Source organism: Sturnus vulgaris, chromosome 17 (genome assembly GCF_052056855.1).
Source record: "Sturnus vulgaris isolate bStuVul1 chromosome 17, bStuVul1.hap1, whole genome shotgun sequence".
Classification (NCBI taxonomy): domain Eukaryota; kingdom Metazoa; phylum Chordata; class Aves; order Passeriformes; family Sturnidae; genus Sturnus; species Sturnus vulgaris.
In genome coordinates this window covers 9,639,781-9,665,116 of record NC_142259.1, presented here as the reverse complement: position 1 = coordinate 9,665,116, position 25,336 = coordinate 9,639,781, and the positions used below count along the sequence as shown (strand labels likewise).

The following is a 25,336-nucleotide window of genomic DNA, read 5'->3' as shown; positions in this document are numbered from 1 at the left end:
TGTCTTGGGATATTATGGCTAAAAACATTGAGCTTAACTTTGTGGTCTGTTGAAAGGGACGGGATTGTTTGCTTCCTGCAGTTTGGACAGTGAAAAGAGACTGATCTGTTTAACTTTGCCAAATCTTTGTTTCCTTTTCTGGTTTTCACATGCCTCAGTATTTAGTTGGCAAAATATTCCAGGGAATAGCTTGCAAATCTTTGTTTAGTTGATAATCTTTTTCTCTCTTAGAAGGCTCAGTAAGGATATTGAGTGGAAACTAAATAACATCCTGCATTTGACTCCACACAGGCATTTCATTTTTTTAAGTGTGTTTGAAAGTGCTGGAAGCTACAGTTGTTTTTACTCAAAACCTCAGAGAAGTAAAATGAACTTTGAGCTGTTGAAATTGAAGTTGATGTTTCTTGAGAAATAGCAAATGCGCAGACATTAAATTATTCTCCTTACACTGTGAATATTCAGAAAATGACACATCTCAAGTCTTTGGGGTCTTGTGATGGCAGCACATTCTGTAGAAGACCTGCCCATTTTGCCAATGATTATTTCTTAAAACTTAGTTGCTGCTGGTTTCCAAGAAACTTCTTCTTTGAAAGTAGAACTGTGTTTCTTTGCTTCTTTTTGTAGTCCACCACGTATTAAAGATGAACCAGATGATGATGGGTTTTATGCATCTCCTAAAGAGGACTCCAAACCCCTGAAGAGACCTCGAGAGGATGATGAGTAAGTGACGTGGGTGCTGGTGACTTGGATGTTTGCCTTTAGTTATAAAAGGAGAACGTTGAGGGAGCAGGTGGAATTTCAAATGATCAGCCCAGACTTCTTGAGATGGGTACTGGAGATCTGAGACCAGACTCTTTATGCTGTTACAGGGCAGGGATGGTATTTGTGCTGTGCAAGGCAAAGTGCCGTTACCTGCCTCTGCAGATGGTGCTGTGAAATGTTGCAGAACTAGTAAATAAAAAAGAAAAACCCCAGAAGGCAGGTAAAGACTGATGAAGACTGTAAAACAGAAATGTGAGCATGTGAGGTATTAACATAGCTAAGTAGCTACAGTGGCTTCTGTTGGGCAAGGAAATGACTGCACAAGAGGCAGAAAATGCACTGTCAGCCTGTTGGGAGGCAGGGGGAGGTTTGCCTGCTCTGCCTAGCATGGTTTGCCTGGTGTCTCAGTGTGTCACAAGTTACACTGAGGGTTGTTGTCTCAAAAAGAAACACCCATGATGCTTGCCTGACACAGGAACCCACTGAAATACAAAAATACAAGTTCAGTTCCATCTTGCCGTGATCTGCCACTGTGCCCATCGAGCTCTTCAGGTAGTTTGTCCTTGTTAGCAGTCAGGAGTGAAAGGGTTGGAAGGGTTTCACCATGGTAGCACTCCATCCCTACATGTCTCAGTTTCCAAGAGACATGGGTGGGACATCTTTTCTTTGGTGTAATCACTTGCTGCCTTCTGCTAGGTTTGTATGACTTCCCCTCTCAAGTCTGCAAAGGAAAGATTAGGAATTGGGGTGTTTCTGTACGTTAGGGAGTGTTTTGTGTGTATAGAGCTCAAGAATAGTGACAGTAAGGTTGAGTGCCTATGGATGAGCATCAGAGGGAAGGCTGGTAGGGCAGATACCCTGCTGGGAGTCTTGTTCCAGACCACCCAACCAGGATGAAGAGGTGGATGAATTGTGCTATGAGTGGCTGGCTGACGTTTCAGCATTGCCAGCCCTTGTTCTTGTGGGAGACTTTAAGCTGCCGGATACTTACTGGAAACTCAACACAGCAGAGAGGAGGCAGGCTGGGAGGCTCCTGGAGGGTGTGGAAAAGAACTTTCTGTCTCAGCTGGTAAGGACAGCTGTGGCCTTCCAGGGGTAGTACCCTGCTGGACCTGCTGTTTACAAACAGAGGGGCAGGTGGGAGATGAGGTGGTTGGAGGCTGTCGTGGGCATAACAAATCAGGAAATGATGGAGTTCTCAATACTTGGTGAAGGATGGGTGTCAACAAACCCTCTGCCCTGGACTTCCAAAAGACAGACTGGCCTATTCAGGACACTCATTCAAAGTGTCCCTTGGGAAACAGCTCTTAAAAACAAAGGGGCCTTGGAAAACATACTTTAAGACAGAAATCTTGAAGGCACAGGAGCAGCTTGTCCCCATGTGCCAGAAGATGAGTCAGTGGGGAAGAAGCCTGGGTGAGCAGGGAGCTTTTGCAGAACTCAAAGAAAAAGGGAGTGTATCACCTTTGGAAAAAAGAGTAGGCCACTCCAAAAGTGCTTAAGGATCTCTTTAGGTCATGTAGAAAGAAAATTAGAGAGGCAAAAACTCGGTTAGAACTTAATCTGGCCACTTCTGTAAAGGATAGTAAGTATTTTTACAAATAAAATAATATAATTATAAAATCTGCGGATAACACCAAGGTGGGTGGGAGTGTTGATCTGCTGGAGGGTAGGAAAGCCCTGCAGAAGGATCTGGATCAGTGGATCAGAGACCACCAACATGATGTTTAACAAGACCAAGTGCCAGTTCTGACACTGAGCACAGCCCTCTGCAGTGCTCCAGGCTGGGGGCAGAGTAGCTGGGAAGTGCCCAGCAGAAAAAGCCCTGGGGATGGTGGTCAACAGCAGCCAAACATGAGCCCAGGTGGCCAAGAAGGCCAATGGCACCTGGCCTGTATCAGGAATAGTGTGGCCAGCAGGACCAGGAGGTGATTCTGCCCCTTTGCTGGGCACTGGTGAGGGGCCTCAATTCAGGAAGGACATGGAGGTGCAGGAGCAAGTCCAGAAGAAGGCAGTGGAGCTCAGGAAGGGTCTGGAGCACAAGTGTGATGAAGAGAAGCTGGGGGTCTCAGCCTGGAGAAGAGAAAGCTCAGGGGTGACCTTATCATTCTCCAGAACTCTCTGACAGGAGGGGACAGCCCGGTGGGGGTCAGGCTCTGCTCCCAGGGAACAAGAGACAGGACAAGAGGACACGGTCTTAAGCTGCACCAGGGGAGGTTTAGGCTTGACATAAGGCAGAATTTCTTCACAAAAAGGGTGATTAGACATTAGAATAGGCTGCCCAGGGAGGTGGTGGAGTCACTGTCCCTGGAGGTGTTTAAGGAAAGACTGGAAGTGGCACTCAGTGTCCTGATGTGGTTGACAAGGTGGTGTTGAGTCCTAGGTTGGACTGGATGATCTCAGTGGTCTTTTCCAGACTCACTGGAAATGAGATTATGTTTATGTAATTTGCCAGTACTCAATTTCACTACTGTTTGAACTAAAGGGAGGTGCAAAAAGTGAGCCTTGTGTGCAAGGTCCCAGACTAATGACTGGAAAGAGAGTTGGGATAGAATGTACCTATAAGGTTGTACCCATTTATCCCATCCCATGGAATCACTGCATGACTAATAATGCTTTTGAATCGATTTTTCATCAAGGAAAATGTTTGCTTCAGCAGTGAAACTTGTGGAGAGGTATTGATAATAACATCTTGTAGGTTTTGTAGGCTGTTGTGATGGATTTGGATTATTGAGTGTTCTGAGAGAGCAGGGTATAAATTATATTCTTTAGAAATTAGAAACACCAGCTATGTTGCAAGCTTATGCGCACAAACTTTTTATGTCTATGATTTCTCTTTATTTGTACTGGAAAATGGATCATCAGCAAGTCTTTTTGTTCTTAGTGCTGACTACAAACCCAAGAAAATCAAAACAGAAGACATCAAGAAAGCAAAGAAGAGGAAACAAGAGGAAGAAGAGGTAATGTGACAGACGAGTTTATTTTTATGATAAAGAAGAGCCAGGCTTTTTGGTGTAGGATTATGCAGAGCAGGGGGAATCTGATTTTTGTCTGGAACAGAGCTGTGTGTGGCAGATCCCCACTTATGGTGCAGATATTAACTTATCTGAACCATAACGTTTAAAACGTCAGGGGAACTTTCTTTTCAGCCCTTAAAACAATGAATGGAGAAGATGCCTCCAGGACATGAACTTCCAGGCTGTTCCAGGCAATTCACAGTCCTTCTATTAAGGAGCTGGCAGGGGGCAGGGGAGCCTTGCTCACATGTGGTAATTGCACAGATGATGTGGCAGGGTTCAGAGGCAGGGGAGATGGAAAAGAGATTAGCTGCTAGAAGGAAGCTTAAAGCATTTAGACGGAGCCTAGGTGGAAATTTCTTTGGAGAGAGACTCGGAAAAGGTTAGCCATAATTTGAGACTGACAAACTACACATCTAGCAAAGACACCCATGTGACACACATGTTGCAGCACTCTTGGCTGTAGGGTTAATTCTTCCCTTCAAAGGAAGTGTCTCTACACTGAGCAGACACCAGGATAATCCCAGAGGCCACATGACTATGGTGGTTGTGCTCTGTAGCATTTGCCAGACCAGGCACACCAGTGCAGGACAGGGAGGAGGTTCTGTAATGCACCAATTCCCTTCCCATGGCCCAGACTTGCCCCTTACCAGGTATAACTGGCTGTATGCATTTAGCATGTCCCCAGTGTAAAGTAAAAGAATTTGGCTGAAAACTTGAGTGGGACCATCAGCAGACTTTAATTTAATGTGATGATCTAAGAGCACATTTATGTGGTGAAGCCACAGGAATTCAGCTCTTATATACCCCAAGAGAGAGTCTTTTAGTTTTAACACATCTTTTCATGGGAGGGGGAAATACAGTAGCTTGTTCTAGCAGATTCTTACTCATTTTGCAGGAGAGCAAAGCAAAGAAAGTCAAGAGCAAAGATAAGAAAGTCCCCGAAGCGGACAAAAGAAAGAAGCCGAAAAAAGAAGAGGAGCAAAAATGGAAATGGTAACTATATATAGTCAGTGCTGTAGGCTCCCATCTGCACCTGGACTTGCCTGTACCTCCCATGCTGGCTGAATAAGCACATCTGGCTTTCTCTTCTGTTGATTCATGAGGATTTGTTCTGAATAATTGGCTTACTTTCTGGTAAGCTCTAAATAAATCTCATTCACTGTGTTCATCCTCTGAAGTAGAAGTGATATCCCTAAAACAGGAAATAAGTGTTTTGTGGGGTTGTCTGGTTTTGGGTTTTTTTTTCCTTGTCTGTGTCATGTAGAGGCTGCCTATAATGATCAGATACCAATATTCTTGTGCCCAGAAGCTGCTGTGTGCTGACATTCTTCAGAGCAGTACGAAAGCTTGTAGGCTTGGGGGTGTCAGCAGGAATATATTGGTATGTGCAGGTGGATTAAGGAATATATTAATGTGTGCAGATGTGTCAAGCAGTATTCTAGTAGAACTTATCTGTGTTCCATAGAGGTACAGCATGAGTGGGTGTCTGCCTTTTCATTCTAGCTGGGTGTCAGCTGTGCCTCTCAAAACTGCTCCTGCCTCTTGCACAGAAATGAAACTTTGATCAAGTGACCAGTTAGCTCAGCCTGTTCAACAAATGATTTCTGAAAATTGAGTTTTAAATGAAAAACACTTTCTATCTTGCCCAGGGTCCTTAAGTAACATCACTGAAGTTGTACTTTCACCCACTCTTAAATCTTTTTTAGAACCCTTTTTAAATAAGTCTGACCTTTGTGGTTCATTTGAAGACAGACCTGTGATGCATCAGTAGTGCTCTGTGTAAGAAACCAGCTGGATTTTTTTTTAACCCTCCATAGTAATTTAAGATGTTATTTCTAGATTTGAGGGAGCTACCATTTGTGTGTTTTGAAGTTTTGGCCTTAGTACTTCCTTCATTTTAGTGCACATGTACTTCTCAAAAGCATGTGTGTATTCTGCCCACCTGTATTGTATTTTTATGACCTTTCAGGGATGTTTCCTTGATCTTTTCTCAGATAATTTGGCTGTTTTTAATAGACCTGGAGTGTTGGGGAAAGTCTTTGCAATCTTCTTCAGTCCTTTCAGGTTCAATCCTTTACTCCTTTTTTTGACACTATTATTGATTCATCTTTAGAAAGAAAATAAACCTTCTGTAGTGTTCGTAGTCTTACATATTTCTCTTTGACTCTTTGACAACTTCCTCAGAACATCAGCACTTGCAAATCTTTTTCACACTTGAATACTCCTTTAGAAAATTGGGTTTCCAGCCCCTCCCCAAAACTTGCCTTTTTCGTGAGAAATCTGCTTTTTTCTCAAATCCTTTGACAGTGTATTTTTAATGTACTGTAACATTACCAAACTACAGGGACATGAAGCAATGGGGAGCTACAGAAGGTCTTTTTAAGCCTTGACCATCTTTTTGGCTTTGTCTCAGCTCCCCTTACTGGTTCTGTCTAACTTAATATTGTCCCTTTTATTGTGGGCTGTATCCTTGAGCAGCAGACCTTTACTGGAAAGCTGTGCTGTTCTCCCCTCACCTGCCTGGGCAGCACACACCCCTGGAGTGGTGTTAAGCTCTGCAGTTTGTGCTTACTGCTGAGGAAAAGTGCCTTGGAAAGCATGTTTTGCAGAATTTGGCATGAGGTAGCTGCATCTTCTGCTGATGTTCCTGTCATCCATCTGCAGCTTTGTATAGCGTGTCTTTGCTGGACGAGGTTTCATCTGCACTTCACTTGTTTCTCTTAAGGGCATTTTATGTTCCATCTGAGTCAATTTTCTGAGCGTCTGATACCTTTTTTTTGGCTGCTTCCTCAAGTGCTTGCTGCCTTGAGCGTTTTCATCCTTCCTTGTGTGAATGCTTGATGCAGACATCCCCAAGGCTCTGGCCTCGTTCATCACTGTGTGGAGCTCTTGCAGAGGTCATTTTCACGCCCTGTCAGCGTGTGAAGAACGGGATCCAGAAGTGCACCTTAGGAGCACTTCTCCTACCTTGTGTTACAGCAAGTTCATTTCCTTGAAATAACGTTATCTCTGAGGTATGTTCTGGTTTTATCCCAAGAATGTTCTCTCTTTTCATTCCACTTGAAAGATCTTCCCCAACTTTTCCTTCCTGAGCCACCCTGGCATATTTAGATGAGTTCGATGTGGGATTTAATTAAGAAGCCTATATGACTGATGAGTTGTTGCTGGAATCAGTGAGGCAGCTTTCCTAATAGGCAGCATTCTCCCACAAAATCACATGTAGAACCTTGCTTTAGAACCAGAAGCTGCCACAGGCAGTGGTGCTGTAATGCTTTTCCTGTTCGAAACTAAATGAGGATGAAAAATGAGCTTCACTCAGGAGACTCACTTTTACCTTTTGTCTTAATGCTTATGTGTGATGTTTAGGAAGGATTGGGAATGGTTTGTGGTCTTTTTGTGGCATGAATTCTGGTAGTTTTGAGCTTAGAAACTACCCCATGAATCCCATGTTTCCTTGTAGCCTTCCCAGAAGGCACAATGTCCTGCTATTTAAACTGCTGCCTTCCTAATACTACTTTTACATGTGTCCTTTGTAAAAGAGCAGGAAGGGCTAGAGTTACTGAATTTCTCACCAAGTAAATACCAGAGGAATAAATTAAAAAAACCAAGAACGACAAACCTGTCCTGAAAAGCAGTAACTACTGTGAATGATGCCCTTATTTTGTTCTTACTGGAATAAAATTGCTCATTGTTAGAGAGAAGAAGCTTATTCCGGCTGAGAGTGGTTTAGATTTATTTTGCTGAAAGGAGCTTCTGGGTGGAAGAACCTAGGCATATGTTGGACAAAATATTTTTATATCTAGCTTCTAATTAACTAAAAAAAAAAACCAAAAAAAACAAAACACAACAATCATTAGGAATGTAAATATTTGGAATCTGTGTCAATATTGGTTTCTTATATCAACATGGTTTACTTGAGCCTTCTTCCCAGCCAGGGACTGAAGTCTGACATGCAGTTCTGTACTGATAGATGGGTTTAGGTGCTTTGCTGTTAAAGCTGTTGCTTCTCATCAAAAGAAGCCAGGTCCAGTGGTGTGGTCAAAGATGGTGCCTTTCAAACTCCAGCCAGCTGCTGTGTTGCTGCTGTTCCTAAATTGTTGATGCACAAACACGAGTGAAGCATTTTGAGTGTCTTCTAGCAGAAACTCTTGTCTCTGTACTGTGTTTATCTTCCATGCCACTTTGATCCTCGTATTGATGAAGCAGTTTGTCAGTGCATCACAAGTCCTGAGATGCAGGCAGTGCATGCACACCTTTCCTCAGCTGCTCTGGCACCTGGAATGGGAATGCTGCTCCTCAGGGCTGACACCAGACGGAAGCTTAAACTCCTTTTTTTTATTGTCATGGCTGCTCAACAAAGTTGAGCAATTCAGAGGCTGAGTGCTGTGACAGGTTAATGGTCTTCCAGCTGATTGATCGCTGAGGTGAAATAGCCTTTCCCAGCAGGGAATCCTGTGCCAGCAGCGTGTAGCAGTAATGTCCTGGTAATCATGAAAGGAGCTTGGAGGGGAGGAGTGTGGAGTCACTGGCCTGGGCACTGGGAACTGGGGGGAGGATCCTGGCCTGGCAGGACCCTTTTCTCTGCAGATGAATTGCTGACCCTGTTCCCTTGGAATGTGGGATTGGTGGCGCCTGCCTTGCTGTGTTGTGATACCAAATGCATCGCTTACAGAGCGTTTTTATAGAGCATTTTTTATAGAGCGTCTTTAAGGCAAACATGCAGTTTTCTGGGCTTCTCTGTTTTTCTTCAAATACTCTTTTCTTACCCAGAGAATTGGAATGAATTTAAAACAACTGAGCAGGTTTTAGTCTTTCTTGTCCAAGCAGGTTTGTTCTCATTTAGGTCATAAATGAACATCTGTTTCTTTATCTCTGCCCTTGATGGCATATTGTCCACATCTGAAAGCAGCTGCATAATATACCACAATTGTTTGACTTTGCTGAGCAGGCATCCTGGACCTGATGTTAGATCACAGTTGAAACTAATTTTGCATGATCCTAGCTGGTTTACAAAGGTCCAAGTCTTATTTTCTTAAGATCTAAGCAATTTCAGCTGTGTGATTTTGTGAAAAGAAGAGCAAATGAGAGGTGAGGGATAGGATGGCATCAGATAATCTATATCCCAAGGTGTTCTGCTCGTGGATATGACTATGCTTTTGGGAAAAGAAGGAGAAAAAAAAAGGAATTAAATGGTGATAGTACATTGAGTATTTGTTGTTGGTCTGTACCTGACAAAGCAGTGACTTCTTGCTGGTTTAACATACTCTCATACCCACATAGTAATAAAATGAAGGTTGGGAGCTTAAAATTGTATTGGTTCATATTTCTCTCTTGAAGGTGGGAAGAAGAGCGCTACCCTGAAGGCATTAAATGGAAGTTCCTAGAGCACAAAGGTCCTGTATTTGCTCCACCATATGAACCTCTGCCTGAAAATGTCAAGTTTTATTATGATGGTGAGTTAATCTGTGTTTCTACTTGCTAGGAAGAGAAATAAACATCTCAGGGTATTGCGATGTTCTTCTGGGGACTGAAGAGCTGAGGAGGTGGTTGTGTTTTAATGGTTCACTTAAATCAGCTCTTCAGCAGCAAAGTGAGGTCTGTGAAGGAAAGGAATTTACCTGATCCTGCTGAATTCTGCTCACTGAAGTGACACAGGGATGAACTTGCTCTCAGTCCCTTATGGTGGTGAATCTCTCAGGTTCCTTAGCAGAATGAGGGTGTCTGATGCCTCAGAGTAGCAGTGACCAGTGGGTATGTAATTGTAGCTGCCTCCTCACGGGTCACCCTTAGGCTTGCTCTTATTTTCTTTAACCTCAAGAACTGCAACTTCCCTCATCTGTGGTGAAATTCATGATCATTTCATGGTGGCGTGAGCAAAATACTAGGCAATTGTATTTGGGTACAGATGATTAGGATCTAGTAGGAATGAATGGGATGACCCTGGTCTCAAGGACACAGCTGTCTCATGTAAATCATGGTCCCATTCTCTGACCACTGCGTGTGGTAGAACTAATTGGTGTGGGATTCAGGTATCCTGGGCTGCCTGGCTGGCAGAGGCTCACGTGGAAGGGATTAGATGATGTGATGTCTGTTGGAGCCTGGACTTCATGACCTGTGTGTTTCCTTTTAGTCCTGTGATCATGTTAAATGAAGGATCAAATTAACCCAGGACTGAATTAAGTGGGAGGTAATTGAATGGATGAAAATGTAATTTTTGGTGATGGGGACATCTGCACATGGAACTCTTCCAGGAGCAACGTGCTGTTTTCATGTGACATGACACAGTGTTTTTAAATACTGAGGAATAGGTGGCATTTCATTTTCAGCAGCAAAGTAGCAAAATAAATATCCTGTAGCCTATTAAAGGCCATCTCCAAGCAGGTAGCACAGTGATCAAGGATATCTGCAGCCTTCTTTCTTAGGGTTTGATAAGAACTTGATACAAATTTGGAAATTGTTTCCCTGTATTGAAAAATGCATGATCTCTCCTGTTGTCTACAGAAGGGGAGGGGCAGATTGCACTGTGCTATCCCTTGGTGCAGACAGCAATAAGCTCCTCATCTCTCCAGCCATCTATTTCACAGAGCCTCTGCAGGGATTTTTGCAACCTCTGCCTCTGTCATCACAGAAATTCATCAATAAGCTCAACAGTCATGGACTGGGCAGGGAGCGGGTCTGGCAAATAAAGACATCCCATAAGTCTTCCTTGAGAAACTAGGCAAAAAATCAGATGTCTGATTTACACAGCAGCTGCTGAGAGCCTCTGTCTGTGCTCACAAGGCATTGTCTCATTTCAAGATTATCCCAGGGTGATTTGTAGAGCCCAATAATGAGGCTGTGGCTGGCCAGCAGCCGGCTCACACCAGAGGTGTCTGTCCCTGGCCTAGGGATTCACTGCCTGCTTTCATCTCACGGAACAACTGCTGGGGCTCTTGGAAGTGTCTGTGATACCGACTCAGGGAAGGAGCTAGAAATGCCAAAGCCATCCTTTTCCAGTGCCTGTGGGTTAACCAGTCACTGCTCGTAGTCCAGAGGTGGCTCAAACCTGCACATTTTTCTGTAGATGGAGCAAGGTAAGAGTGTAGGTGGTGGCTGTTGCAGTTGTGGCCATGGGGTTTCTTCTGCTCCTTATGTCCCCTGGTTGCTCTCTGGTTTTCAGTTTTGAAATCAGGTAACTAATATTCATGCCTCTGGAATAAATCCTTTCTTTATCAGCTCTGTCACTGGAGCCTTTTCAAACCTTTGTGGAAAAAAAGGAAATTGTGTCCAATGAAATATATTCTAAAGTGACTAGATAAAGGTGACAGAGTCTTCAACTAGCTGGGAAAAATATCAGACATTTTAGCCTCATAACATGTTACTAACTCGATAGCCTCTGTCAAGCTAAAATTGCAGCCTGGAAAAACAGTTTGCCTTGCTGTCTCTCCCTTCCCCCATTTCCTGTTATAAGCAAACAAATGATGTATTTTAGGTTACAGCTTAAAAGTTGGCAGAGTTACTGTTGGTTTAATTTAATTGTAGAATATTCTCAGGTCATTGGGAGGACCTTTTGCTAAGTCCTGTTTTACGAGGGTTTATAGATCTTAAGGCTTTATAGCTGACTCCCATGCTTTAATTTTAGAGATGATGCAACTTTTGAAAATATGTAGTAAATCCAAAGCGTGGTATTTTTTTTTCCAAGAGCATAGATTGAACAGTTTCTTGTGTTCACTTTTGTGCAGGAAAATGGTTGTTAAAAATCCCATGAACTGACTTGCCAACCATTGGAACTTTAAATATTTCTTGCAACTAAACTAGCTGGAGATGTGATCTGCATGCAGAATCCTTCAGAGGGATCACTGGCACTCCACATTTCATCAGGAATGCAATCAGGACCGAAAAATGCTCGATAGGAATGTTAGCTGTCGAGTCCACAGCCTCGATGCTGCAGCAGCCTCTTTTCCCTTGTGTTTCGGTCTTCCCTTGCAGCAATTCCACTTTGTGCTGCAGTCATGCAGAGAAGCTGGAATGTGACCCCTCCATTCACTGACAGCTCAGTCTTTCTTAAAAAAGACTGGCTTTTGAGCCTGCTTTGGAGATGCAGGAGTGCATTCCCACAGCAGAGGGAACAATTAGCAGAACCCTGACATGTTTCCCTGCAATGAAGGAGAGTTCAATGTTTGGCATCTCTTTCCAGCCTATTTGTATCCAGAAGAAAGGCTCTTCCTGCCTAGAAATAGCTAAAGGCTGGAAGGGGTGTTCCAAGGTGGAGTCTGTCTGTGCGTTGAAAAGGAATACAGGGACTGTATTTCCCATATGTCTGAGTGCTGGAATATGAAATTTAATAAAATCCCTGCCTCTGACATCAAACAGCAGTGCCTCCCCAGGAGCACACCCAGCACGGGGGTAGCTCAGCAGAGGGTTTCCTGCAGCAGGCCTTTTCCCCTTCCTGCCCTGCAGCCCAGACCTGCCTCACATCAGATTGCTGTTGCTTTTTTTAATGTTTAGATTCCAGAGGAAACTTTTTTTTCAAAATGTTTGTGGTGGAAGTCAAGCAATTGTGCTCCTCTGTTTCCTTTGTCCATTCAAGCTGCTGTATTATGTAACATTTTAAGACAAACTTCTCTGTAGTAAAAATATAATCCTTTAGGGTAGTTACTATGTTCTCTTTATGACTTTGATTCCTGTTCACCATTTTCTTTAAGAGGAAAACCTTTCTTTGTAGGTAAAGTCATGAAGCTGAGTACCAAAGCAGAAGAAGTTGCCACATTCTTTGCAAAAATGCTTGATCATGAGTACACTACAAAGGAGATCTTCAGGAAAAACTTCTTCAAGGACTGGAGAAAGGTATGCACAGTCCTGGGCTGCAGTGACTATGGACATGGCCAGTGTCTCCTCAGCATTGACCAGTGAAAAGGAGCTGCTGTTCCGTGCACACAAAAGTTGTCAATTATAAGCTGCCTCAGAGTGTAGCTGTGAAGTTTCCCATTTATCCTGTAGTTTCACCAGGAAGAGCCCTACCATAAATGCCTTTCTAAACCAACAAAGTCAGGTTTCTGTGTTGCAGCACGATGGGGTGTAGCTGACTTGCCTGTTACATGCCTTGTGTAAGAGCCAGATTTACTAGAAGGAAACCCCTTCCAAAGAACTAAAATGGAGATGTTCACCTCAGTCATCAGCCGTAACAGCAAACCTTTAGATGAGTTTGATGCAGTTTGCCTGGGTATGTTTCTGGATTATTCTCCCCACCCCTCAGCAGTCCCAGTCAGGGTATGGGAGTTCTTTGGAAAGTTCTGCAGAATTGCCCAGTGCTTGGGGAGATCAGAACTCTGCAAGGCCAGTGCTCCATAGGATCTGCTGCTTGTCCTTTCCTCTTTGACCTCAGCTGGAGTGAGCCTGTGCAAGAATTTGGGGATTGCTGTGGGGGAGTTATTGTGAGAACCTGCCTGTTGTTCCTGTTTAGGCTCTCTGGAGCAGGGCAAGCTCTGCTATGCATGAAAACTCTGTGTGTGTAGAAACTTAAAGCTGTGCTTTCTTTCTGCAAGGAAATGACCTCTGAAGAGAAGAGCACTATCACCAACCTCAGCAAGTGTGACTTCACCCACATGAGCCAGTATTTCAAAGCTCAGTCGGAAGCTAGGAAACAGATGTCCAAGGAGGAGAAACAGGTACCAGTGGGAATTGCAGGAGACTTGGTGGTTGTAAACATCTTTGTGCACTCATTCTCCTTGCTGTGCATATGTCAGTGTTTTTCACCAGCTTTCAGATTATTGCTTCCATGTGAACTGTAAGAGTCTGCACTGTGCAGCTCAGGTACTGCAGAGCACTATGTTTACAGCTGAATCTTCATCCTGACTTGAAATGATATTGATAGGGCTGATCCTGCTTAGGGAAATAAAGCTAAGTAACTAACAGCTTAAGTAAAGTTAAGTAACTGCTTAAGTTAATAAAGAGAATCAGAGGTGCTGCCTCTGGGTTCGTTTGTCCCTGGGAAATACTGAGCAGTGGATACTCAGTTAAGGATGGCATAGATCAGGATGGTGGAAAGGATGCAACAATGCCACTAATGAATAAAATGAGAGGAAGTTTTAAACATCAAGTAATGGTGTTTTTTGAATGAAAAATGAACTTTATTATCCAGTAGCATGGCTACAGTGTCTCGTAGGTTAAGAATTAAATTAACTGCAATGGATGTTGGAAGGTGGAAATTTTCCCCAAGTTCTCAGTTGATCTTCTGCAATGCTCTAGTACTTGTCCTTTGAATGAAGGGCCTGGCAGCTTGGAATTATAACCTTTGGGATCAGAGGGGTCCCATCAAAATGGAGAGCCCTTGTCTTCCTGTTGTTTCAGTTTGAAATGTGGGTGAACCCTCCAGTTCCTGTCCATGGTAGCTCTTAAAATGGAAAAGAGGTGGCTTTTTCTCTTTCTTAGCTGGTGCAGCAGTGCTCTCTGTGGGTCAGATGTTTTATTTTGAGCTGCAGTGTTTTTATTTTTCCTTCTATATAATTTGAGTTCAGTCACAGAAGTATGCAGTGAAATCTCAGCACATTCTTTCTTAGAAGACTCTGTTCTGCTTGTGAAACCATTTGCTGACACAGGCTTGACATGCAGCAGCCTGGAGACATTCCTTTGCCTGCTTTCCAATGCTGAGTTCAAACACAGAAGTCTTTTATACACAGAATTTTTATACATAAACAACAAGATAGGAAGTCCAGTGGATGTCAAATGCTCAGTGTAAAATAAAAAGTAGCAGTACTGTGCTGAGGCTACCCTTGAAGCTGATATATATGTGTAGAGATACACTCTATTGTGGCAAACAGATCTCTTTCCCTCAAATACAACTTTTGAGAGAGTTTTCACACATTCTTTCCCTTTTTCCAGTTTGTTTGTGCTGTGTGCATTTTATGAATGCTTTTCTGACCACTCTGCTACGCTTGCCATGATGGAGATCTGGTTTTTCCTTGGGTCTTCAGCATTAGTGTGGTGCAAATATAAAAATTTTTCAAGTCTTGGCATGCAAAGGTACATGTGATGCTGCGTGTGCCATATCATCTTTGCTTGTGGCTTTTCCCAGAAAATCAAAGAGGAGAACGAGCGGCTATTGAAGGAGTATGGTTACTGTGTGATGGACAACCACAAGGAGAGGATTGCCAACTTTAAGATTGAACCCCCAGGTCTGTTCCGAGGTCGTGGGAACCATCCCAAAATGGGAATGTTGAAGAGACGCATCATGCCCGAAGACATCATCATTAACTGCAGCAAGTGAGCACTGCATGCTTCACACCTTGGCCTTGCTTTCTAGAGCTCACCTTTTAAAACCCTCTATAAGCTGATACTCAGACATGTAGGGATGCAGCTTATCTTGTTCTCATATGGATAAAAAACTGAGTCATACGAGCAAAGACTGAACAAGGCAATCATGGGTTTCATGTTGAACTTTTTCAACATATTTTCTTCCTCACGCCTACAGCTTACATCTGTCTAAACTGCCTTTTCTGCTAGGATTTCCAGAAAATAATTTTCTTCTACATAGGTTTCCCTTGTCTTCCTCGATGTTAAAGGCTAAGGTTTGGAGGGCTTCTCTTCACTGTCTCTAGTCTTCATAAATGTCCACACAATTACAGTGTTCCCAAATCAGAACTGATCCTAACAATGTGTCTCACCTACAGTATAATTCTTCAGCAGGTACATGTTGGTAGCAGTTACATTCCTGATCTTTGTTCATTTTGATTTACTTGGTTTCCTGCTTGTGGAGATAATGCATTTTTGTTGCTCAGTTCCTTTCCCTTCACTTTGTTTGTGTAATGCTGTTTTTTACCTTCTCTGTTTTGATGCTGGGGAGATTTTCTTTAAATGTCTTTTATCATCTGTTTTATAATTCTCTGTAGGGATTCCAAAATCCCTGCCCCTCCACCAGGACACAAATGGAAGGAGGTCCGGCATGATAACAAGGTGACCTGGCTGGTGTCATGGACTGAGAACATCCAAGGCTCTATCAAATACATCATGTTAAACCCTAGCTCAAGAATTAAGGTAAAGATCCAGTTATAAAAACAAACCCAAGCAATCTTCCTGGTCATGTTTCCAAGGAGCAAATGTAGCTATTGGTCAGGAAAGAGATAGGAGGTAAAGCTACCTGGCTGTTTTATCCTGCAGTGGTTGAAGAACGTAGGGAAGCTTCTGTGTTCTGTTCCCCCTTGAAAAGAGAGGACACACTTACTGCCCAGGAGAGCAGGTGAAATCTGGAAAATGTCTCCTGAAAAGCAGCATTGTGTCATTCCTGTGTCATCAGGAATCCTTTAACATGTATAAACCTAAAATGAAGCAATTTATCCAAGAACAGTCTTGCTCTGGTAGATATTTCACATACATTTGGCCTTAACTTCCCGTGCCTGGTATTGTAGTGAAGTTCTAACCATGGGTTGTTAATTAATTGTTTGTAAAATTAAAAACCCAGCCAGGCTCCTGGCTGAGAAGGCTGGTAAGGAGCTCATGACTGAAGGAAAACAAACTCCTGCTGTGGGAGCAAATACCCAGTCTGTGGAACAAGTCCATAAAAGCAAGAATTTAAGCTCCTTTCATAAAGTCTTTTTCTGATTTTTTTCCTGGATTGGAAACAAGGAGTTTGTCCTACAAATAACAGGAGGAAAAAGATCTCTATTCCTGCCCTCTTTTTGCTGTGTCTTGAATATATAATAATGATGATGAACTGTTGATGTTGCTTTTGCCTTTTATGGGTATTTAATTACACAGCTGAAAGAACATAAGTACCATCTGAATAAAGCAAAGGAAACCATTTGTATTTTGAGAAGCAGGGAAGATGTGTCTTTTGTGTCTCTCTCTAGTCGCTTCCATGGAAGTATTTAATATCATGGAAATCTGAATGACCTGCAGCTGTGTGGCAGCACAGTGTGAAGCTGAGCTGTGCAGCAGCAGCAGCATCTCAGTGCTTTTGTACAGCGAGACCATTTGCCACACATGGGCTTGCAAAGCCTTGGGATGCAGATTGGAGCTAGTCCTCTGCCTGCTCTCTAGTGCTGACTCTGTTCCAACTTCCCTGCAGGGTGAGAAGGACTGGCAGAAGTACGAGACAGCTCGGAGGTTGAAGAAATGTGTAGATAAAATCCGGAATCAGTACCGAGAAGACTGGAAATCCAAAGAGATGAAAGTACGGCAGAGGGCTGTGGCACTGTACTTCATTGATAAGGTGAGGCTCCTTCCTTGGCTGCTCTCACCTTCCCTGCCCTGCTGGGAATGCTTAGGAATGCTGTGTGTTTGTCTTGAAGGCAGAATTGAACCCAGTTACTAAGGTATCCTGAGACTTCCTGGTGGGCAGGCTCCTTTTCCTTCCCATTACCTGGAATCCAGAGCAATAAACAATTGTACTAAGCACAGCTATTTCAGGCAGCATTGTTTAGTTTAGGCAAAACCCACAGCCTGGTTCCAGAATCACCCAGTTGGATTACTGGGAAGTGTGGGACTTTTGTCTCCAGCTGTTTCAGTTTCCCTGCTGGGAATTTCTGCTGGTTTGTCACCTCTTCAGTATGAGGTCACAGTTGTGAGATTTTGTAATTATGCTAATTTTTTCACTGTGGCATAAAGAAAACTGCAGTTGTGTTGATGCATTTAAAGCAACATAAAACCAGTTCCCAGAGAGCTGTTTCCTAGTAGCATATGGTGTCTTGACTAACTAAATTAACAGGTTTTGTTCAAAATAGTTTGATGTAAACCAGGGAACTTTGATGTGAATAATTGTTGTTTCAAGAAAATGACCACTGAAGATTTCAAACGTTACAAATTGTTTTAGCCAGCACTGTTAAAATACATGTTTTCATGCAGCCAAATGTAGCCTTTAGATAATTTATACAAGCCAATATTTATATAACCTGTATGCTATTTGAAATGTATTTAGTGTGCAGTGAATAGGTAGGATCATAGAAGATGAACAAGTGAACCATATGAATTGTTTCAAGTAGAGTTCACATGGAAGTCAATTTGATTTTTAAAAACTGCCACACTTTTTGAAATTAATTGCTGTTAGTCAGAACTGTCCCACAGTTACTTAATAAGCAAAACTTGGTAAAGCATTCTGGATTAAACTCTTTAAAAAAGGAGATATTCTTCTCTGGACACTGCTGGTTCTAGGCCAGTATCTGAAGGTTTGCAGCATCTCTCTATTCTGGGGACAGTTTGAATTCCTTACCTTTTGTCTTGATATAAATGTAGCTTGCCCTGAGAGCTGGTAATGAGAAAGAAGAAGGAGAGACAGCTGACACCGTGGGCTGCTGCTCTCTGAGAGTAGAGCACATCAAGCTGCATCCTGAGCTGGATGGGCAGGAATACGTGGTTGAGTTCGACTTCCTGGGGAAGGACTCCATCCGATACTACAACAAAGTCCCTGTGGAGAAGAGGGTAAGGCACCTCCACGAGCACATACACAGACTGAATAGCACAGAGGTGTGCTCAGCACTGTCTGAATGCCATTAACACATTGCTTTATCACTGCTCAGCTACCAAGCCAGAAAATAAGTCAGTTAATATGACATCCTTGTGGTGTGACACAACCCAGCAGATGAGATGTTCAGACATCTTGCAGCTCTTCCCTGTGGTCTCAGTGTGAAGAGTTGACATAACTGCAGCAGCTGTGTTAGACAAGCTTCCTGGGTCTCATTCTCATGGTCAGAGTTGGTTTTGTCACCTCTAGATGGTGGATTTGCAGGCCCATGTGATAAGTAACAGCATAAGTGGTTCTGAAATACTGCTGGCACTGCAGAGCAGCAGTTTGATTGGGACTTTGGTAATGGACACCTCTGTCACAGTGGTTTGGGTCATGTTGGAGCTGAGCCCTCACAGAGGTAGATCTTGACCTTGGCTGCTCCAGAGCCTTTGGAGAAGGTGCACTGATCCTTCTGGCCTATGAGCTTGGGTGCCTGCCAGCCAAGACTTCTTATGCCATGTCAATTCTTTTATTTCTGTCATCCACCAGTTTCAAATTTGCTGTGATTTTGGCCTCATTTCAGAATCAATCCCTATCCAGCAGCATGAACCTGGAGGGCACTATCCAAAATGTTTTTCTGAGTGTAACAGCTTTGCATCTGGCCCATAGCTCTGTGGTCTGAGTTAGATACCCTGTGTATAATATTGTGGTAATTGTCATGACAGTCAGCAGTAAATGTTGGCCCCTTGAGGAGCAAAACCACTGAAAAAAATCAGAAGTATTGCTGCTCTAGAAATTAATGTGTGCTGGAATTCTTGGTTCCCTGTGTAAAGAAGAAAACATATTTTTCTATTTAAATTTATTGGTATCTCTTGGTATTATTTTAGTGCTTAAAATGGGGAGTTGATTACTGTGGAACTAGAAATCTTTGTGTATTGGATGTCTTTAGAAGAATGCGTGTTGTTGAGAAGCTGGAGAATTGTAGTACGCAGAGCTGGGATTTGTGGTCTCTGTTATAATCAAAGATGCTTTGATTATTCTCCCTACCCCAGTGAGACATGTTTGGGATGAAATTGTATGAGACAATGCAGCAGTGAGGAGGGTTGGTTTCTTCAATCCATGGGAAATGGCTCAGGGGTCTCTTGGGCTTGAGTAATAATGGGAGAGTAAGGAAAAGGCTGCTTTGGAGTCTCTTTCTCTGTTAGGCAGCAATACCAGAGCAGTTAAGTCTCCTGACTGTAATTTTGATCCAAAGGATGAGAGGGCATTGAAGGCTCAGGACTCCTGTTGCTGGGGAGGAACCTGCAGCCTGCAGCACAAACAATGCATTGAGAGATGGGTCTTTGTCTGCTGGGAAGTAGCATCCAGCATCATCACTGTTCCCTGAAAGCACTTGAATGGCTCCCTGGCAGTCCTGCTTTCATACAGCTTAGTACTGCCCAGTGCTGTCTGATCTGTGTGCCTGACATGCCTGGTTTTCTTTTCCTGCAGGTGTTTAAGAATCTTCAGCTGTTCATGGAGAACAAGCAGCCTGAGGATGACCTCTTTGACCGCCTCAATGTAAGCACATAGTTCACGGTGAGGGTGGTGGAGCACCCTGCACAGGCTTGCTCTGCACCAGGCAGTAACAGCTGCTCTGTTCCAGAAATGGTTTCAGTGGAAGTTTTCTTCCAGAGCAGCCTCAAAGCAGAGCTTGTCTCAGACTGGTGTCTGAATTCTCCACTGTGCCCACAGGTTCCCAAAGTGATGGGCCTTGGTCCTGGTGAGCCTGCCTGGCTCTGACCTGGGGAGGTTTTTCATAGCTCAGACATGGTGAATGTGTGAGGTGACAGATTTTCACATGCCATCCCTGTCTGCACACTTGGCTCTGTGGGAGCCCTGTGGTGGTCCAGGCATGTTTATTGTTGCTGGAAACCAAAACCTCCACACCAAAGAAATCCTTTTTGGCCACTTGTTGTACTTGTTACCAATCTAGTACTTGTTGGTTCTTTGTTCACTTTTGCTGTGGTTTCAGTAATGCTGTGGCTATTCTGTTGTGGTCAGGTCTGAGTACACCAGGCCTCAGCCATGAGCTGCAAGTCTATGTCAGCCATGGATCCAGGTTTCACAAACACTGTGGTCATTCCTAGTGCTCACTGTCATCTCCTTTCTGCTTCTTTAGACCAGTATCTTAAATAAACACCTTCAAGACCTTATGGAGGGACTGACAGCCAAGGTATTCCGTACTTACAATGCCTCCATCACGCTACAGCAGCAGCTCAAGGAGCTCACCAATCGTAAGTCTTGCCCCTTGAAGCTGTTAGGGCAATAGATCTTACCCTGCAATACAGAACTGGCTTCCTTGACTGAGCCACAAGTCGTGTATCTGTTCACCACTTCCTTGTTACAGTTCCCCCAGTGCAAATGTCAAGCAGCTGAGGTCTGACCAAAAATCTGCTGTCAGACAGTTTTTTGGGGTAGTTGAGCAGCTCAGCACTGGGGCAGAACAGAACTGACTTGTGAGCACACCAGGGTGTGCTTTCCAGGCTCTGCCTATCCTTTACCAAATCTGTTTGCTTTCTGTAAATTGTAGGGTGCTGTAGATGACAGGCAAGACAGATGCATGTGTAACAGCCCCATGTTTCTTGGCTGCTCATCCACAGCCCCTGTGAGCAGTGCTGCCTTGCACTTTGCAAATTTATCAAATGGGCATGTTGGACCTGTGAAGCCCAATGGTGTCCTGGGCAAGGTGGTCCTGCTGTCCCCTGCTCTGGTTGTGCTTCCCCTCTATTGAGTTGAGATGGTGTCAGTGGTGATGGGAAACATCCAGAAGGAGTTAGGGGCTGGGAGGGAAGTGGCCAGGCTGGAGACTGTAGTTGGAGTGCAGTGTTGGGACTGGACATAGGATGGGAAGGTTGGTTCTGCAGTGGCTATAGGACACTGGCTGGGGCACCTCACCCTGGAGAACTCACTTGTTCACCACTCTCGTGTCCCTCACAGCGGATGACAACATCCCAGCAAAGATCCTCTCCTACAACCGTGCCAACAGAGCGGTGGCCATTCTGTGTAACCACCAGAGAGCTCCGCCCAAAACCTTCGAGAAGTCCATGATGAACCTGCAGAGCAAGGTACCTCCTTTTGCCCAGCTCTGGGGCAGCAGGGCTCCAGGTGCTGCAAACCAGGAGTCAGCATTCCTTTCCCTTGGGGTGAAAGCAGAGCCTGCTTTTCCCTGTCAGGAGTTGGTGGCGTGCATCAGGGATGGACCTGCTCGGAGATGAGCAGTGAGCTGGAAGGGGCTTCTATGAGTTGCCTTTTACCTGTAAAGAACAAGACCAGACTCTTTTTCTTCATCATATGACTTGTTCTGTTCCCTTTGAAACTTGAGAGCAGCAGTCTCTGGGTCTGATGTGTGTCCCCTAAAGAACCTGGAGTGGGCATCCACCCCTGTTGTGTGAATCCCAGGCCACTGTCAGTGTGTTCATAGTACCTTATGCCCCTCTGACTTGACCTCTTCCTTTGCAGATTGTTTCTGGTGAAGGCCATGAGGTCCAAAGGGGTTAGGTCTGTTCCTGGTCTGGCTTTAGAATAACCTTCACAATAAGGAGTTCTGGTTTGGCACTGCAGTGTCCCCTGCTTCCATAACACCTAACATGGCTGCCTTCACCCTAGATCCTAGAGCTTGGGGATGTTTAAGGGGAGTGGTTAAACAGGGGCTGCAAAATGCTGAATCTCCCTGAACCCCAAGCTTATTGAAGAAGAGCTGCCTGAAGTGTTAACACCTTTCAGTGTATAGGATTTGGGGCTGATTCCTGCTGAAGGGATCATCCTTCCATGTAGCTATCAGAGAGCTGGTAGTGGTGGGATGCAGTAAAGGAAGACAAGCTTCCAGGAGGGATTTGTTGGCCAGGCCAGACCAAGCCAATTCCTCAGCCTGCATGGTTGTAGCTGTGTGAGAAAGCACCAGCTTGTCTTTGGAAATGAGTGAGGCCCTGTTTTCTGAAGGGAATATCTCACCACACTTGGCTGTGCCGTGGCCAGTGGCCTGATTGCTCTGCAGGAGTGGATCTGACTGCTGGTAGATTCTGAACGTGGTCACAAACTGGCTTCCTGGGTCATGCTGCCCAGGGGTGACTGACACAGCTGTCAGCAGCTTGTTCTCAGTGCTGCCATCTGGTTTTGCCTCTCCTAGATTGATGCCAAGAAGGAGCAATTAGCTGATGCCAGGAGGGAACTGAAAAGCGCCAAAGCTGATGCCAAGGTCCGGAGGGATGAGAAGTCTAAAAAGTAAGGCTGGTGTTACTGGGCTGTGCAATGCTCCCAGAAGGGGTCCTCCACCCTGTATTCCATTTTCCTGGCCTTTGATTTGGGAAGGCTTTATTTGCCCCGTTCATTCTGTGCATGGAGAAATGGCCGCCGGCAGGGTGGTCTGACCCTGCGGTTCCTGGTGTGGTCACTCATGGCACAGCCCACCCACCCACTGCTGCCCAGGACCAATGTGCAGCATCGCTGTCTTCTGGGGAGCCAGGGCTCACACAATTAATTAATTAACTGCACAGGCACCTCCCTGAGTTCCTCACTCCCCGTTGGAAGCCCACGGCTCAGACCATGTGCTGGGGCTCCGTGTGGGCTCTGCAGAGGGGGAGCTGAGTTACAGGAGCTCTGGAAGCAGGATCACAGCATGATTACTGAGGGATAGATGGGCTGGTGGGGGAGTGGGTGTAGCATCAGAACAGTTCAGGCTGTTGCATACAACCCTTTAAAACAAAACTGCTGCTTAAGATTCCTGCTCTGCCTATTGGAAAATGTCAGTTCTTAATTGCATGTGCTGAGTGTGTTGTTGTCACCATCTGTGCTGACTCAGCTGCCCTTCGTGGCTGGTGGCATTGCTTACCTTGAGCAGAGTCCCTTTGGGTTCTTGCAGTGCTGGCAGGGCATTAGAAATTCAATGCTTTGTTCTTTGCCCCTCCAGGACAGTGGAGAGCAAGAAGAAAGCAGTGCAGAGGATCGAGGAGCAACTGATGAAGTTGGAGGTTCAGGCCACAGATAGGGAGGAGAACAAGCAGATTGCTTTGGGCACCTCCAAACTCAACTATCTGGATCCCAGGATCTCTGTTGCTTGGTAAGCACCTGCCTGGGGTGTGCTGGGGTGATCCATCCCTTCACCTCTGTCTTGTCCCTCCCACAGAGTAGCAAGGGCAGGGTCTCTGGCCTTCTTTTTATCACTAACTCTAACAGCATTTCCTCTCCTGCAGGTGTAAGAAGTGGGGAATTCCTATAGAGAAGATTTATAACAAAACCCAACGAGAGAAATTTGCCTGGGCTATCGACATGGCAGAGGAAGACTATGAGTTTTAACCTGTTTTTATTGAGATTAATTTTATGGGAAAAGGGAGTAGCCTGGTTTTTAGGGAGATTGATAAACTGTGAGCCTTACTTGTCCTTGGATGCTGGGGAAGGGGGAGAAAAGGGGCAAGTGAGCATCAGATTAAACAGCCAACATCTTGCAGAAAGCATAACCTGGAAATATCTTAAAGGAGCTGAGCCAGTTGTCCTATGGACAACTTATTTAAAAATGTTTCAGAGATCCAAATTCTAGCTGTCTGGTTTGTGTGGTTTTTCTCTTGAGGCAGGGCAAGTGGATGGGGGATTTGTCAACCTTCCGCCAGGCAAATTCACCATCACACTGAGAGCGTGGGAATCTTTAGCTACTGTATACAAAATCCAATTATATTGGTGCGTTTTTACAGTTAGGGTTTTGCAATAACTTCTATATTTTAATAGAAAATGGACTCCTTAACCCCTGCCCTTCCCCTCCCCCTCCCGCCCCATTTCAGAATTTAACAAATAAACAAAATTTAAGGAACCCAACGCACCTGTTACAGCTGTCACTATAGTCATGGAAATACCCAAATCTTTTTCAATTTGTCACTTGGAACAGTCGTGGCATTGGAACATGAATTACAAATATCCATCACATTTGTTCAGAGCAAATCATGATGGGAAATCGGCCTCCTGACTTGAGTGTTCCTATTTTAAATGTGAATTTTTATTTCTTTTTAATTATTTTAAAATATTTAAACAGTTTTCTTTCTTTATGATCTTAAAGATCGTGTAGGTTTGGGGAGCGGGTGGGGGGAGGGGGCCGTGTGATGGAAAGATGTGTGTGGAATTTGAGGACAAGTGAAATTGGAAACAAATGACATTCCCATCACCCTTTGTTCTGAACATGCTCTGTACACTTCCAAGAATTATCTACTTTTTAGGTTTGTCAGACTGTTTTACCTTCCCCCCCCTCCTTTTTTTCTAAGCCTCACTCCCCTCTTTTACTTGAAAGATTTTATTGTGTAAAAAGAAGTTTCACAGGTCAATAAATTTCGAGGGAAATGAGCATTGGTCCAAAAAAGGAAAATAATCAAGATTTTAGGGCTTTTATTTTTTTCTTTTGTAATTGTGTAAAAAAATTTTAAAAATTAAAAAGCAGAATTTTAATGTGAAACCTTTTTTTGCTATAATCATTAGTCTTAGATGCATTGTTAGCGTAGTGTGTGTGCAAGACCATTTCCTGCAGCCTTTCCTCAACAAGTATCTTCTATTTTTATCATGAATTCCCTTTTAATCAACTGTAGGTTATTTAAAATAAATTCCTACAACTTAACTGAGTGTTGGTGTCTCTGTGTTCTTTCACCTCCGGCCCTGGACGTGAGGCCCCTGTGGTTGCTGGGCTGGGGGAGATGATGGGGTGCAATTCCTGTTCCCAGCCCCAGCAGGAATTCCCTGAAGGATGTGGCCCATCCCTGCCTTGCTGGGATCGTGCTGCACCCTCCGTGGTGGCCACTGTGTTTCCATGCAGGCACAGCTCCCAGATGGCTTTGTCCTGGGAAAAGGACAGCAGAGAGCAGGAGCAGGGGGGTGCAGTGACACCAGAGCTGCTCTTCCTGGTTTCTCTGTTGCCTTTTATTCAGCCCCAGCCCTCTGCACAGAGCAGGATGGAGGGAGAGCAGCTCCTTCCCCGTCATGGCTGGGCAAGGGCAGGGCTGATGAGGCTGATGGACTCATTCTCCTCCCTAGCGTTGGGAGCAGCCCTGGCCTGGTGTCCTTGGGGACTGTGGAGCAGACACAGCCCTGCTCCTCTGCAGGCACCTCCCCGTGACCCCAGAGC

General features: G+C 44.4%; 1 protein-coding gene across 2 annotated transcripts in view; it reads left to right on the top strand.

The window, feature by feature from the left end:
• The window catches only part of TOP1 (DNA topoisomerase I), a 66,309-nt gene extending 41,477 nt beyond the window's left edge, over positions 1-24,832 (top strand). The window contains exons 6-21 of one of the 2 annotated variants that reach the window (XM_014884016.2): positions 625-720; positions 3,647-3,722; positions 4,678-4,775; positions 9,120-9,235; positions 12,487-12,608; positions 13,307-13,429; positions 14,836-15,023; positions 15,650-15,794; positions 16,825-16,968; positions 17,988-18,173; positions 19,690-19,758; positions 20,360-20,474; positions 21,178-21,305; positions 22,367-22,461; positions 23,147-23,296; positions 23,430-24,832. In XM_014884016.2, the coding sequence (XP_014739502.1) occupies positions 625-720; positions 3,647-3,722; positions 4,678-4,775; positions 9,120-9,235; positions 12,487-12,608; positions 13,307-13,429; positions 14,836-15,023; positions 15,650-15,794; positions 16,825-16,968; positions 17,988-18,173; positions 19,690-19,758; positions 20,360-20,474; positions 21,178-21,305; positions 22,367-22,461; positions 23,147-23,296; positions 23,430-23,532 (1,954 nt within the window). In that variant the 3' untranslated portion in view covers positions 23,533-24,832. Of the gene's footprint in view, positions 1-624; positions 721-1,639; positions 1,832-3,646; positions 3,723-4,677; positions 4,776-9,119; positions 9,236-12,486; positions 12,609-13,306; positions 13,430-14,835; positions 15,024-15,649; positions 15,795-16,824; positions 16,969-17,987; positions 18,174-19,689; positions 19,759-20,359; positions 20,475-21,177; positions 21,306-22,366; positions 22,462-23,146; positions 23,297-23,429 lie in introns of those variants that run through there. The other variant, XM_088175062.1, reaches the window with a different exon arrangement.
• Positions 24,833-25,336: the final 504 nt, after the last annotated feature.